Raw genomic sequence first — 15613 nt, forward strand, 5'->3', positions numbered from 1 at the left:
GTGATTCAGTTAATCATTTTCACAAAAAAAGATTATAAAATTAGGTGCAATCGTGTGATGAACTGCTTAGGGATTGACATGGCTTAGGACCAATCTCAGTGTCCTGATTCAAGATTAGTATCCATCATCACATCGCATTTGAGGAGTTACCTGTCCAGCAGAAGAAGGGCTAGCACAGTTTTTCCGATAGCATGCTAAGATCTGGGCACACTGATTGATCAATGTATCTCTCACAGTTTTGACTGGACTGTTCAGTACTCCACGATATGCTTCAGGAAAAAAAAAAAAGTTCCCGATTAGAAAAACATTTAAGGTAAGCTGTTCATCTGTTAAAGGAAAATACGAACAGTCACTGGATATGAAATAGGGAGCAAATAAATTTCTTGATGTGAATGAAGGAGAGTGCAAAACTTGGTTTGAAACTCAACATTAAGAAAACCAAGATCATGGCATCCGGCCCTCTCAATTCCTGGCAAATAGATGGGGAAGAAATGGAGGTAGTGACAGATTTTATCTTCCTGGGCTCCAAGATCACCACAGAGGGGGACTGCAGCCAAGAAATTAAAAGACGCTTGCTCCTGGGGAGGAAAGCTATGGCAAATCTAGACAGCATGCTAAAAAGCAGAGACATCACCCTGCCAACAAAAGTGCGTATAGTCAAGGCCATGGTTTTCCCAATTGCAATGTATGGCTGTGAAAGCTGGATCATAAGAAAGGCTGAGTGCAAAAGAATTGAGGCCTTTGAACTATGGTGCTGGACAAGACTCCTGCAAGTCCCCTGGGCTGCAAGGCGTTCAAACCGGTCAGTCCTAGAGGAGATCAACCCTGACTGCTCTTTAGAAGGCCAGATCCTGAAGTTGAAACTCAAGTACTTTGGCCACCTAATGATAAGGAAGGACTCCCTGGAGAAGAGCCTGATGCTGGGAAAGATTGAGGGCAATAGAAGAAGGGGACGACAGAGAATGAGGGGGCTGAATGGAGTCACTGAAGCAGTAGGCGTGAGCTTAAATGGACTCCAGAAGATGGTAGAGGACAGGAAGGCCTGGAGGAATGTTGTCTATCGGGTTGCGATGGGTTGGACACGACTTCGCAACTAACAACAAAATAAAATAATAAAGGCAACCAATTGTATTCACACTGAGTTTCACTGCCAGTGTGCTCTTATCTCTTGAAATCAATGATTTATTTCCAACTCTTATCTGCAGCACTGGGAGAATCCAGGAAGATTTTTTTTTCTGGCAGCCTGTTATTAAAACTTTTTTTGTGCTCTCAAAAGACCTCAAGGTTTCCCTCCCTTCCCGGAACAATTACAAGATTGTCCTTACCAAATTTAGCCAGAAAGTTGATCAGTGTGTCTGTCTCACAGTTCCTATAAAGGTCAGCCAGCTGTGTGCAGCAGTTCAGGGAGAGATTGTGAATGCGCAGGCGCCTCTGTCCTGCACAACTGGTATACAATACAGCACACTACACGAGAGAGATTTATAAACAAGAGCTATTAAAATTTGAACACTGAAGATTTCAGTCAACTCCTAGTTTCCCATCACTTTCTATGGATAGTATTGCTTTTAGGAACAAACATTAGATACTCCTGGATCAAACCCTCCATCTCTAAGCAAAAGTTAGATCAGATGGGAAGACAGCAATCTTTTTCCTATGTTCTTGGGTGGCCCAAGATCGTACCAGTGATTTCAATGGGTACTAATGAGATATACTTCAAATATGTTTAAATTATTTGGCGGGGGGGGGGCGCATTGCACCAGGAAAAAGAGAGCCTAAGATCTTAAACTTACCCACTGAATGGGTCATTTTTAGCCCCCCACACCTGCCCAGCAAGAAAAAGTGTGAATTTTATCCTAAAGAAAGTTGGTTGCCATTTGACTACAGCAGTGGTTCTCAACCTTTTTAAAGCCGCGACCCCCAACTGGTCGTAAGTCGAGGACTACTCAACTGGTGCAGCACCGTTTGCAGAATGGGACTTTTGGCAGGCTCAGCAGGGCAGAGACAGCCTGGACAATTCCTATTGGCTTTTGAAAGCCAATAGAATTAGGCTGTATTCAAGAGAGTCTATTCTATTGGCTTTCAAAAGCCAATAGAATAAAAGGGAGTAGCACAGCTAAGGAAAAGGGGGGAAAAATGGCGGACTGCGTTGTTTGGCGACCCCCGTGAAATGGTCGTTCGACCCCAAATGGGGTCCCGACCCACAGGTTGGGAACCACTGGACTACAGGAAAAAAGATATCCTCCCCAAAAACCACAGCCTGCATACCCAACAGCCTCCTTTAGACAGGAATTTACCTGAAGTAAGGCTCCACTGTCTTCTCTTAGCTTGTCATCGTGTTTAAATTCCACAGTGATTGTTTTGTCACAGTCTAAACCTGCTAATTCCACATCTGTCGTATTGCTCATACAGAAAGCTCCAAAGAAATCTGTTGCTCGAATACCTGGAGAAAAACAATGAGAAAAATTATCCAAGATGAAATCTTTTAAAGACTGGGTTCGTATATCACACTGAAGTCAACCTTGGGCTTAGGGTGGTGGAGAAATCAGTAATTCTCACTCAAGACATTTTTGGGAAGATTCGAGGCATCAAATAGCACCCCTGCAAGGAAAGCTGTGGCCCTAAGCCAGGGGTAGGCAGCCTTGGCTCTTTTATGACTCGTGGACTTCAACTCCCAGAATTCCTGAGCCAGCGTGGCTTAGCTTGGAAACCTCTCCCTTTCCCCTCAGCATGGCTGGCTCAGGAATTCTGGGAGTTGAAGTCCACGAGTCATAAAAGAGCCATAGTTCCCCCATGCTGGCTCAGGAATTCTGGGAGTTGAAGTCCACGAGTCATAAAAGAGCCAAGGTTGTCTACCCCTGCCCTAAAGTACTGATGAACAAGTGCTTAGCTTTGATGTTACCTCTGTCAGGAGGACATTGTGGAAAGTTAACGTTCGGAAAGTGGCAGGCCCCAGATAATATCTCTGGTGAATTCTTAGGGAGTGTGCAGATGAGTTGGTTTGTGTTCTTACAGATATTTTCAATCTTTCATTGCAGCAGGCAAGTGGCCCTTCCTGTTTTAAGACTGCAATTATTCTGTCAGTGCATAAAAAGTTTACGATTATAGGTCTTAAATGGTTATCGTTAGGTTGCACTTACATCCACCATTATGAAAGGCTTTAAAAGGCTGATAAAGGATTTTATTGTATCAAGCCTCCCTCCACTATTTGACTCACTTCAGTCTGCTTACTGGGTAATCACTCCACAGAGGATGCTATTTCCTCCAACTGAGCTTGGCAGACTTGGAGGAAAGAAATACCCATGTGCGAATGCTGTTTTGTTGACTTTAGTTTTGGCATTTAATATGATCATTCCTCAGCATTCAGCAGACAAATGCTGAACCTGTTAGGTTTTAATACCCCTTGTGCATCTGGGTTCTTGATTTTCTTACTGGTAGGCCCCAGTATATGCAAGCTGGGACTAATATTTCTAACACCACTTTCTTGAGCACAGGTTCTCCTCAGGGCTGTGTCCTAAGTCCACTGCTGTTCATCCTGTTTACCTATGACAGTTATGCTACGTTTGCTGCCAACCATATTGTGAAGTCTGCAGATGATACAACATAGTGGGCCTTATGCAGGATAACAATGAAGGCGCTTACAGGAAGGAGGCTGAAGGTTTGGTGGACTGGGGTAATAAGAACTTGGTTCTAAATGCAGGAAAAGTAAGAGATCATTGTCAACTTCAGAAAAGGCAGGCACAACCATAGGCCTCTGTGTATTAACAACTTTAACTGTGAAGGCAGTTAGTAATATCAAGTTTCGGGGTGTGCAGCTCACGAGCAGGTTAGCTTGGCCTCTCAACAGTAAGATACAGGTGAAGTGGGCACAGCAGTGCTTGCATTTTTTGCATCATATGAGAAGAGCACATAGTCCTCCCCCTATCTGTACCATTTCCTATAGAGGGACAATTGAAAGCAGACTGTCACGTTGTATCACTGTTTGGTTTGGGAAGTATTAACTGTTTTATACAGGAAGGCTGTGCAGGGTGGTGAGGATGGTGGAAAAGATGATTGGAAATTCACTTCCTTCTATCCAGGACATGGCATATAAGAGCTGCTTGACCAGGGTATTGTCAGGGATGCTATACATCCTCTGCATGACTGGTTTTCTCTCACCTTCTAGGACAGTGTTTCTCAACCTTGACAATTTTAAGGCATGTGGACTTCAACTCCCAGAATTCCACAGCCAGCAATGCTGGCTGTGGAATTCTGGGAGTTTATTTATTTATTTATGAGACTTATATACCGCTTTAAGTGAGAGCACTCTCTAAGCGGTGTACACCAGTAAGCAATGTATATATATATATATATATATTTACATTGCCCCCAACAATCTGGGTCCTCATTTTACCTACCCCGGAAGGATGGAAGGCTGAGTCAACCTTGATCCGGTGAGATTTGAACCGCTGACCTGCTGAACACAGTCAGCTAAAGTGGCCTGCAGTACTGCACTCTAACTGCTGCGCCACCTCAGCTCTTTTTAAGTCCACATGCCTTAAAATTGTCAAGGTTGAGAAACACTGTTCTAGGAGGAGGCTTTGAGGTATCTGAAGCACAACACGTAGATTCTGTAATAGCTTTGTTCCATATAGTATCAACTGTGTTAACTCTATGTGTATATATGTGTACACACACACACACACTTCTGAGAGCAGGCATTGGAATTTCATTTTAGGTGTGCCATTGTGCATACAGAAAAGTGACAGTAAAGGTTATCTTATGTTTTATCTTATCTTGTCTTATCGATATAAGTCAGTCCAGTGAGTAAGCAAAGGTTGAGAGGCAGGAACACTGCAGGGTAAATACACAAAGTCTGCAGCTAAACCTTGGGTATTCTCATTCACTGTAATGGTATGTGGGAATGACCTTGGGAGACAGGAGGAAAGACAAGAGCCTAGACCAGGGGTAGGCAACCTTGGCTCTTTTATGACTCGTGGACTTCAACTCCCAGAATTCCTGAGCCAGCCATGTTGAGGGGAAAGGGAGAGGTTTCCAAGCTGAGCCATGCCGGCTCAGGAATTCTGGGAGTTGAAGTCCACGAGTCATAAAGCGACCTAGGCCTAGCCCAGACGTAGGCAACCTTGGCTCTTTTATGACTCGTGGACTTCAACTCCCAGAATTCCTGAGCCAGCTAAGCTGGCTCAGGAATTCTGGGAGTTGAAGTCCACGAGTCATAAAAGTGCCAAGGTTGACTACCCCTGGCCTAGACAATGGCTTGAAAAATGAAATCTGAGTCGGAAGGAGGTGTGAAGGGGGAAGAGAAAGCTTCTCAGAAGGGACCCTCCTGATTTTTCTGAAGGGCAAAAATAAAGGAAGCAAGAGATACTTGCAGACTTGAACAATTCTGTTACTGTAACCTCGCAATAAGGATAATATCAGTATTCATAACTGGTGTTTCTTCTCTGGATCACTTCAAAGGGCTGACGTTGTATGGCAGTGAAAGTTGGACCATAAGAAAGAAAGGCTGAGCGCCAAAGAATTGAGGCCTTTGAACTATGGTGCTGGAGAAGACTCCTGCGAGTCCCCTGGACTGCAAGGCGATCCAACCGGTCAGTCCTAGAAGAGATCAACCCCGACTGCTCTTTAGAAGGCCAGATCCTGAAGTTGAAACTCAAGTACTTTGGCCACCTAATGAGAAGGAAGGACTCACTGGAGAAGAGCCCAATGCTGGGAAAGATGGAGGGCAAGAGAAGAAGGGGACGACAGAGAAGGAGGTGGCTGGATGGAGTCACTGAAGCAGGAGGCGTGAGCTTAAATGGACTCCCGAAGATGGTAGAGGACAGGAAGGCCTGGAGGAACATTGTCTGTGGGGTCGCGATGGGTCGGACACGACTTTGCAACTAACAACAACAATAGATATACAGATATGTGCTCACCTGTGCTAGTACGCACTCTCATCACCGCATCAAATCCAACTTCTTTTTGAACATCTCTACGTAAATCATTCAAGAAGCGTTCCTGATCTGTTTCCACCTAAAATACACAGTCAACATGCTTCACATGGTGGATGCGCAGGTGATATCTAACAGAGGCTGAACAGCATGCCAAATAAGACCATTGCCTCGTATCTCCAGTTTACGCAGGATCTAAACTCTAAATCACTTAGAAATTCAGAGAACACATTGTTGTTGCTTTAAAAAAGAATAATCTGCAGTATATACCATAGTCTACAAGTCCAGAACTTTTATTTTTTTCACTGCAAGGTGCCTTAAACCACCTAAACAGAAATCCATCTGAATTCAAAATTGTGAGGTGAAAAATAATCAGCTTCACTGCTGTTTACTTTTTAAAGTGTATATTGACTCCTGTTGAACTAACTAACCTAAGCTAGTGCTAGTAAAACTGGCTCCTGAAATAGTTTTATTACTTGTTCTCTCTCCTTTGAGACTATAACGGCAGCTATAAAATAATATAAATGAACAGGTGTTAAAGCCAAGACAAATCATACCTGAAAGTATGTGTATTTATAAATGGAGCCACCAGTCTGATATGGAACGACCCCCATGGTAGCTACATCCAAATACTGATTTGGGAAAAGGAAAAGATCCACGCAGCACCCTTGGGCCACACAATCCTTGGCTAGGTTGTTGTAGAAATTGGTCTGAGGCTGAAACAGAGTCTAAAGCAGAGAAAACGAATAAGCAGAGAAAGCAGGAAATAGGATAAATATGTTGAACCATGCCAAAAATCCCAGCTCAGAATTATCTCTATATCTCCTTTGTCCTAAACATGTAAGCAAAAATAAAAGTAAAACCAATTAGGTAGCATATTATTTCCTGTCTACGAGAAACAGTTTCGTCTAGTGCAGGGGTAGGCAACCTTGACTCTTTTATGACTCGTGGACTTCAACTCCCAGAATTCCTGAGCTAGTATGAGGGAAACTTTGGCCCCTTCATGACTTGTGGACTTCAACTCCCAGAATTCCTGAGCCAGCATGGGGGAACTATAGCCCCTTCATGACTCGCGGACTTCAACTCCCAGAATTCCCGAGCTGACACGGCTCAGCTTGGAAACCTCTCCCTTTCCCCTCAGCATGGCTGGCTCAGGAATTCTGGGAGTTGAAGTCCACGAGTCATAAAAGAGCCAAGGTTGCCTACCCCTGGTCTAGTGGTTAAGGCACCAGGGTAGAAAGCAGGAGACTTGAGTTCTAGTCTCGCCTTAGGCATGAAAGCTGTCTGCGTGACTTTGGGCCAGTCCCTCTCTCTCAACTCAATCCACCTCACAGGATTGTTGTTGTTGTGGGGAAAATAGGAGGAAGGTGTGTTAGATACATTTGAATTGAGTTATGTGTAAAAATAATAAAGGTGGTATACAAAATAAATAAAGAAAGAAGAGTCTCACATTTCAATGTTACCATATAGCTGGTTGAATTAAATTTAAATATAATACCATAATCAGCACAAATTACAATTTGCATCAACAATCTGCTTTTTAGAAATTTCTTAAGAAAACCTTGCAAAAAAAAAGATTTTTAATTTTTTTCCTAATAATAGTTCTTTGTTTTAGAATTTTTGTTTCTTTAATGGATAAGAAGCCACAATTATCTCCCAATAACAAAAGCTTAGCATTTATTTTTTTTTTCCTGAAAAGAGTTAGGTAGAACGATCTCTAGGCAAAAAAAGCAGAAGAGGGGGTTACGGTGGAGATGCCATCAAACTACCAGTTTATTGTTATTTTAATCCTACCTGGCATCCCCTTTCAGAAAAAAATGCAGGGCTGAAATCCGAATAAAATACTGTTTCAAACTGTGTCGTTCTGATTTACTAAGCTCAGGTCTTGGGCAACTAGATTATTTGCTGAAAGCACAATAAAGAAGAAAATGATTGAAAAAAAGGAACCGGATGAGCTTTCAGAGAACAGATCTCAACCTATTATTTAAAGGACTGCAGATCAAAAGGATGCGTGTATTTGCTATGAAAATGAAGGCCTTTAGTTGGTCTTCTGAATATTTACATTATAATTTCACTTCTTTGGCGTTCAGTCCATGATTTGTATTTGGCCATCAGATTAGCTTTCTTTAACTTGGTTATGACAGCTGAAGGAATGAAAAGTTCTAAGCTTTTCCTGTCTCAGGAATTTCATTCAGAGAAGGAGCAAATTTTATTTTTCTTTATGTTATGGTGGGGGAGGGGGGCTTTAATAATAACAACAACAATAATAATAATAAAGTTGGAAGGGACCTTGAAGGTCATCTAGTCCAGTGGATCTCAACCTTTCTAATGCTGCGACCCCATAATACAGTTCCCCATGTTGTGGTGACCCCCAACCACTTATACATCACCGGGTGCCAGGGGTGTGGCCAAAGAAAAGGGGGGAAAAATGGCAGACAGCCTTGTTTGGCGACCCCCGTGAAATGGTCGTTCGACCCCAAATGGGGTCCCGACCCACAGGTTGAGAACCACTGATCTAGTCCAACCCCCTGCTCAGGCAGGAAACCCTACACCATTTCAGACAGATGGCTGTTCAGTCTCTTCTTAAAAACTTCCAGTGTTGGAGCATTCACCGCTTCTGGAGGCAGGTGGTTCCACTGATTAATTGTTCTGTCAGGAAATTCCTCCTTGGTTCTAGGTTGCTTCTCTCCTTGGTTAGTTTCCATCCATCGCTTCTTGTCCTGCCTCCAGGCACTTTGGAGAATAGCTTGACCTCCTCTTCTTTGGGGCAGCCCCTGAGATATTGGAACACTGCTATCATGTCCCCCCTCGTCCTTCTCTTCATTAAACTAGACATACCCAATTCCAGCTACGGTTCCTTATATGTTTTAGCCTCCAGTCCCCTAATCATCTTTGTTGCTCTTCTCTGCACCCTTTCTAGAGTCTCAGCATCTTTTTTACAGTGAAGATTTTTAATTTTTAATCAGTGAAGATTTCCAGGAAGAGAACCTTCTTTTTGGGTTCCCTTTGGAACATTCTCCCCTCCCCTCAACTCTGAGGTGAAGAGGCCCCCCACTCTCCTGGCCTTTCGAAAACATTTGAAGACCTGGCTCTGCCACCTCGCTTGAGCTCATAGAGGAGCATGCAGCCGTGGGGCTGGTTAGCAATCTGAAGAACCCCCCCCCCTCCTTTGAATTATCCAATATCCAATTTTAACTTTATCTTTGCCTGTATTTTAATGTTTTATATGCAGATTTTATGGGGTTCTTTTTTTCCATTTGTTTGTACACCACCCAAATTCCCTCCGTGAGGGAGATAAGTGATTTCTAAAGGTGATAATAAACAAATCAACCTGATGCAGGTTGGGATGATGGACAGATCATAGCAGTGGGAAGAGTTGGGGTGGGGTGGGGGAGGCACAAAGCAATTAAGGAGACATAAGAAATCATAACCAGACTTCCTGCCTTAGCCTACTTCTGTTTGGAATACGATCCTTTACCTTTTCTTTATCGGTATTCATCAGTTTCTTGTCATCTCTGTTCTTCAGCTTCCCTGGAGCCTCTGCGATAGGCAGCGATGTGTGAAATATGAAAAGCTTGCCAGCACAGTCTGCAGCCTGTAAACAAACATGGAAGGGTCCTTGAAATGACCATTTGAGACTCTTTTGTCCTTAAGAGCCTTACAGACCCCTTCTCCGTGCCACTATTTGTATTAAAATGTAAAAGAAATGAAAAGCAAATGTAGCTCTTCACATCTTTTCAAGTGATCCATCTTTTTACAACCGGCACTTAACTTACTGATCTTATTCCCAACCTGCTGCTGCAAAAATAAAAAAAAAAAAATCCAAATATCAACATCTGAAGTGCTTAACTCATCTATATTGCTCAAGATCAGTGGTTCTCCACCTGTGGGTCGGGACCCCATTTGGGGTCGAACGACCATTTCACGGGGGTCGCCAAACAATGCAGTCCGCCATTTTTTTCCCCTTTTCCTTAGCTGTGCTACTCCCTTTTATTCTATTGGCTTTTGAAAGCCAATAGAATAGACTCTCTTGAATAGAGTCTAATTCTATTGGCTTTCAAAAGCCAATAGGAATTGTCCAGGCTGTCTCTGCCCTGCTGAGCCCGCCAAAAGTCCCATTCTGCAAACGGTGCTGCACCAGTTGAGCAGTCCTCGACTTACGATTGGTTGAGTAGTCCTCGACTTACGACCGGTTGGGGGTCGCGGCATTAAAAAGGTTGAGAACCACTGCTCAAGATCCTCTGCATTCACATTACAGATTTTTCTGCTTGATAAATATTACCTAAAATGGTTCAGTTACCACATAATAAATAAATTGGATTCGGCACTTGATATAGACGGCTGCTGTCTTGAGACGTTTACAGAATACTCAAAAAAAAAAAAAAAAAAAAAAAAAAAGGAAAAAGGAAAAATCAAGTCAAATTAAGGTGCTGAGGAGCATAAAAACTAACCTTTAGAGCTTCCATGCCAGCCTGAATCACGGGAGCAAACACTGTTTCTGTTTCTCTTGTATCAGCAAACATATCTGGGATCTGATCCAACAGGCTGCAAAATGATGAAAACCAAAGTCAAAGGTTGCAGAAACCTCAACAGGTTATTTCTTATCAATGAGCGTCAATGCTTTCAAGCCAATTAGAACTTCTGAGGGGGAAAAAAACACACCTATTTCCGGAGTAAGGTATTTGTATTTAATTTTATTTATATGCCGCCCAATCCCAAAGGACTCAGGGCGGTGTACAGAGTTGAAACAATCCTAAAACAATAAAATAATACAGTTATACCACGAGTCCGATCATATCCCCCCCCCCCCCTGGGGACATCAGCCCCAGGCCTGCCGGAACAGGAGAGTTTTAACGGCTTTCTTAAAGGCCGGCAGGGTGGGAGTAGTTCGAACCTCGGGGGGAAGTTGATTCCACCAGGTCGGAGCCACCACAGAAAAGGCCCTTCCCCGAGGGCCCACCAGCCGACATTGTCTGGCCGACGGGACCTGAAGGAGGCCCACTCTATGGGACCTCACCGGTCTCTGGGAGCTGTGCGGCAGAATGTGGTCCTGTAAGTAACCTGGCCCTATGCCATGAAGGGCTTTAAAGGTGATAACCAACACCTTGAATTGCGTCCGGAGACCCACAGGAAGCCAGTGCAGCTCGCGGAGGATAGGTGACACGTGGGCGTACCTTGGCGCGCCCACAATCGCTCTCGCGGCTGCGTTCTGAACCAACTGCAGCCTCCGAAAGCCCTTCAAGGGTAGCCCCATGTAGAGTCCTTGTGGATTTTACTCCACTAGCCATTGTTGACTGTAGGAGACAGCACTTATCTCCGCTTCAAGGCTACTGAGCCAGCACTATCCAAAGACATCTCTGCAATCACGTACCACTTCGTTTGCTGAAGTGGCTTTACAACAATGCAGGACACTCCAGCACTCCTTTCCAAGTGGTTAATGGCCAGAGTTTCCTTCCTGTGCCTGAATTGCCTGCCACCAAACCTGCCATTACTTCCCTAAAAACAGCGGGTTCACCAATTGCAGAACATCTGGCCAGTAGTTATAAAGGCCCTGGATGAGGCTAGGGAAGCTTTATAAAGCACAGGCTGACAAGAAAAGAATGGAACTTAAACCTTTCCATGTTGGAGATAAAGTTTATCTCTCCACTAGGTTCCTACAGTCATTGCAACCATCGAAGAAGCTGGGGCTGAAATGTATTGGTCCATTTCCTATTAAACGCGTTATCAATCTTGTTACGGTGAAGCTGGAGCTCCCTAAGAGCCTGAGACAAATCCGCCCAGTTTTCCATTGCAGCATTGAATCCTGAGGTCACCTCCAAATTAAGACTCATGAGCGCCCCGGCTCCTCAGCCTATTATGATGGAGGGCGAGCAACACTTTGAAATCAAGGATATTTTAGATTCCCGCAAACATCATGGATCCACACAGTATTTAGTGGCCTGGAAAGACCTGTCTGCTGCACAGAATGAGTGGGTTTGTAAGAAACATGTTAGGTGTCTTATCCAGACAAACTTGATTAATGTGTTTCTTTTTGTATTCCTGTTTTGTTTTTTCAGGTGGATTTGTCTTTCTATTAGGGAGGGGGGGCGAATGCCAGAGCCCCTCAAATGTATTTGCCTTTAATCCTTCCTTTTCTCTCTCTTTTGCTCCTGCCTATTATTATCTGCTTCGTTCTACTCTGTGCAAGATGCCCTCCCTCAGACCCTGCTTTGCTCTCTTGCCATCACTAACTCTCAATAAAAAAAAATTCCTTTTGAGACAATGCCTACTTCAAGAGTTTTGCTTTCTTGGGAGATCTAATTGAGACAGGTCCTTATACATGTAATTATGAAAGTTGCACTGTCCTGGGGTCACCATCTGCAACCTTCCCAGCCAGCATCTGGTAAGCAAAGTCAATCAGGGAACCTGAATTTGCTTAAAGACTGCATGGTCGCTTAACAAATGCAGTGATTTGCTTAAAAATCATGGCAAAAAGGAAGTAAAAATGAGCATAATTCACTTAGCAACTGACTTGCTTAAAAATGGAAATTCTGGTCCCAACTGAGGTTGGGGTCTATCTGCATCACTTTGTTAATGTTCATGGTATAGGCCAGAGACAGGCAACCTTGGCTCTTTTATGACTCGTGGACTTCAACTCCCAGAATTCCTGAGCCAGCATGGTTCAGCTTGGAAACCCTCTCCCTTTCCCCTCAGCATGGCTGGCTCAGGAATTCTTGGAGTTGAAGTCCACGAGTCATAAAAGAGGCAAGGTGGCCTACCCCTGGCATAGGCTGAGTTTTGCTTACCTGGTAAAAACAGCGCGAGACTCACTCACTTTTACAAGAAAGCCATCAAGCAAAGGGACAAACATATCTGCTATATCGGAAACAACCATCATTTGCGGCTGTGCCAGGGAGCTCTTGACATTGTAGAAGTGTAGAACTTTGTTGTAGGTGACAAAACCCACACGGATGGCTGATTCTTCCATAGTTCCTTCTCTGTGAAAAAAAAAAGGCGTTAAAGATAGTAAAAAACAGGCTTGTAAAAATCAAACTGAAAAGCAGAAGTACAGCAGCATCAACAGAAGAAGATACCCTAATATCTACTGGCCAAATTCCAAGTTTGAGGATGCAGCTGGGAAGTCCTCTCATTTTACACATTACTTGATTGAAAGACTGATTGAACTGTTTTACTGAGATAATTCCATAAGTAAGCACTGAAATAGGTTGATTATGATCAACATTTATTGTAAAAATGTTGCTTGAGCATTAATCTAACTTCAAAGGATCTCCCTTGTGGCCACTGTCCTATGTGAGCCGGTACCTGGGGAGATAATCCAGGAGGGTCTTCAGTTCTTCACATATCAGTCTGACCAAGCCGCTCCGCACTGCGTTGTACGACACATCAATCATGAAAATAAAAGCAGGAGGGTTGGGATACTTGTTATTCTGCAAGAAAGGAATACGAGAACAATTATTCATCTCACACTACTGAGTCATTTCCCCATCATCTATGCCTTGAAAGAAACAAGCTTGAACAATGTTTCTGCCCAGATTTAACCAAAGACAAATGCAATTCTTACAGTTTTCCAGTACTATTAGCATTATATCAGTGTTTATCAACTTGGGCAACTTTAACATATTGTGGACCAACTGTCAGAATTCCCCAATATAGTGGCCAGGGTAATTCTGGGAGTTGAAGTCCACGCATCTTAGAGTTACCGAAGTGGAGAAACACTGCATTTTATCCTGGCAGCCCTTAATTTTTATTTAAAGTGTTTCTGCAGATCTGATGTTATAGAAGTATATCTCCCCAAAATAAAAGGCTAATCCAAATTCATCAGAGCAATCTTTTGTGTTTCTTAGTATGTTGTAGCTAGTTCTTTTGTTTCTGGAACCTGAGGCTTACGATAATTTGATTAAAATCAGCCTCTCTGAAGGGATCTATGCCTTCCTAAATCCTTGAAGACAATTACTTACATTGTAATGAATGTTAAGGATGGATGGTCTCTCTGCCCATTTAACTTGAATGCAGACCGGAAAGACTATTGAGAAGTGGTGGCAAAGTTGAGAAAGTACAAAAGGTGTGTTGGACACAATCCAGAAATAAAGGAAGAGTTCATTAATAAGTGATAGCTTAATCCAGGGCTTTTCAACCTTTTCACCCATGGTACCACTTGTAGGATATGGCAGTATCTGAGTACCACCAATCGCCTAGCAAGGCGTCAAAAACATGATGACCCCCCCCCCCCAAAAAGTGATAAGGTACAGGTAGTCCTCAACTTACAACACTTCGCTTAATGACCGTTCGAAGTTACAATGGCATTGAAAAAAGTGCCCCCCAAGCCACAGCTGAACAAGACACCTGCCTGCCCGCCCAGCGGCGCTCTTCCTCCTGTCCAAGGTTTTCATTGTTGTGAGCATTTCTGTTGGGGATTGGTAGCAGGGGTGGAGTGGGGGGGGGGGTGTTTGGTTTTTATTTATTGGTTGCAGCAGATTTTGGTCACTTCACATGACCCTGGGACACTGTGACCGACTTAAATATGAATCAGTTGCCAAGCATCTGAATGTAAATCACAAGACCCTGGAGATACTGCAACATTCCAGCTGATTGGCACTTCTTCTGGGCTCAGCGGAAGCGCCAGGATCACCAGCTGGAGCCTGGTGCTGACCCTGGTGCTTCCACTGAGCTCTGACAGCCCTGCAGCTCCAGCCGTCTCTCGCTCAGGCTTGTGCGGTGCTGCCACCGGTTCAGCTCATTCCTCTCCCCCACTACCGCTTTTCTAGGATGCTCGCATACCACAATGTACCACAGGTGGTACCCGTACCACTGGTTGAAAAGCTCTGGCTTAATCGGTCTACAAAGTAAAACAAGAAGATACTTATATTGTTCAGAGTTCACCTTAGCCAGTGAACTAATCTTAATCCACGGCTAAATATTCTTATCATTTTCTAAGATTTTGTTCCTTGGCCCTAAATCCTGACAATATCAATTCCTTACAGAAATCTATATAATTCCGGCCTGCTTGTTTGTGCTCTGACACAAACTTTTAAAAGTAAAGCACTGAAGGCTGACTTTCTTCAAGAATTTGGTTATTTAGCCCACTGGTCTCAGTGTAAATAAAATAAATAATAAATGCAAGTGGAGATACCTTGCAGTAGTCAACGGTAGCTAGGTATTCATAGGAGCCCAGTGATAATTCAGGTCTGTCATAGTAATCCACTCGCCTGCCTGTGTGATCCAAATGCTGGAAGTAATGAGATGGCACTGGGGGGGGGGGGGGAGAAAAAAAAAGAAGGAAAGGAGTGAAAATACCTGCAAATTTTATTTCTTTCAATTGTCAAGACGGCTCTTCAGCGTTCAGAGCAAGGGGAACAACCATTTTTTTCTCTTTATAAATGCTGCATGTAATTTGGCAACAATACCATTTTACAATGTACTGAATCTGCCTTCTCTTCCCTTGAGGCTGCCTTTGGATTGCAGGCTTTGTAGCTGAAACATCTGGATCTGCTTTACTTCTGTATCAACACCTTCCCTATCTGTACTTTTCTGTGACATCATTACAGAAAACCTGGAAAATTCTTTGTGCTACTTGTTGGTCCTTGTAAAGATATCACCCACCTACGGATTTTGGACGTTTTGTTTTCATAATTCATGGCTACAATTCATAGATCATGGCTACAGATCAGTTTTTAGATTTCTGG

The 15613-nt window shown here is 43.5% G+C and overlaps 1 protein-coding gene across 3 annotated transcripts in view; it reads right to left on the reverse strand.

The window, feature by feature from the left end:
- SEC24C (SEC24 homolog C, COPII coat complex component) overlaps positions 1-15613 on the reverse strand; it is a 56698-nt gene that overhangs the window by 7875 nt on the left and 33210 nt on the right. For all 3 annotated transcript variants that reach the window (XM_039360034.1, XM_039360033.1, XM_039360032.1), the window contains 10 exons: positions 15061-15176; positions 13233-13357; positions 12716-12907; positions 10382-10475; positions 9409-9525; positions 6488-6658; positions 5916-6012; positions 2295-2440; positions 1326-1464; positions 151-269 (listed from right to left, as the gene is read on the reverse strand). In XM_039360034.1, the coding sequence (XP_039215968.1) occupies positions 151-269; positions 1326-1464; positions 2295-2440; positions 5916-6012; positions 6488-6658; positions 9409-9525; positions 10382-10475; positions 12716-12907; positions 13233-13357; positions 15061-15176 (1316 nt within the window). The remainder of the gene's footprint in view (positions 1-150; positions 270-1325; positions 1465-2294; positions 2441-5915; positions 6013-6487; positions 6659-9408; positions 9526-10381; positions 10476-12715; positions 12908-13232; positions 13358-15060; positions 15177-15613) is intronic.

This window comes from Crotalus tigris, unplaced genomic scaffold (assembly GCF_016545835.1).
Source record: "Crotalus tigris isolate CLP2741 ecotype Arizona unplaced genomic scaffold, ASM1654583v1 scf7180000019147.1630427, whole genome shotgun sequence".
NCBI lineage: Eukaryota > Metazoa > Chordata > Lepidosauria > Squamata > Viperidae > Crotalus > Crotalus tigris.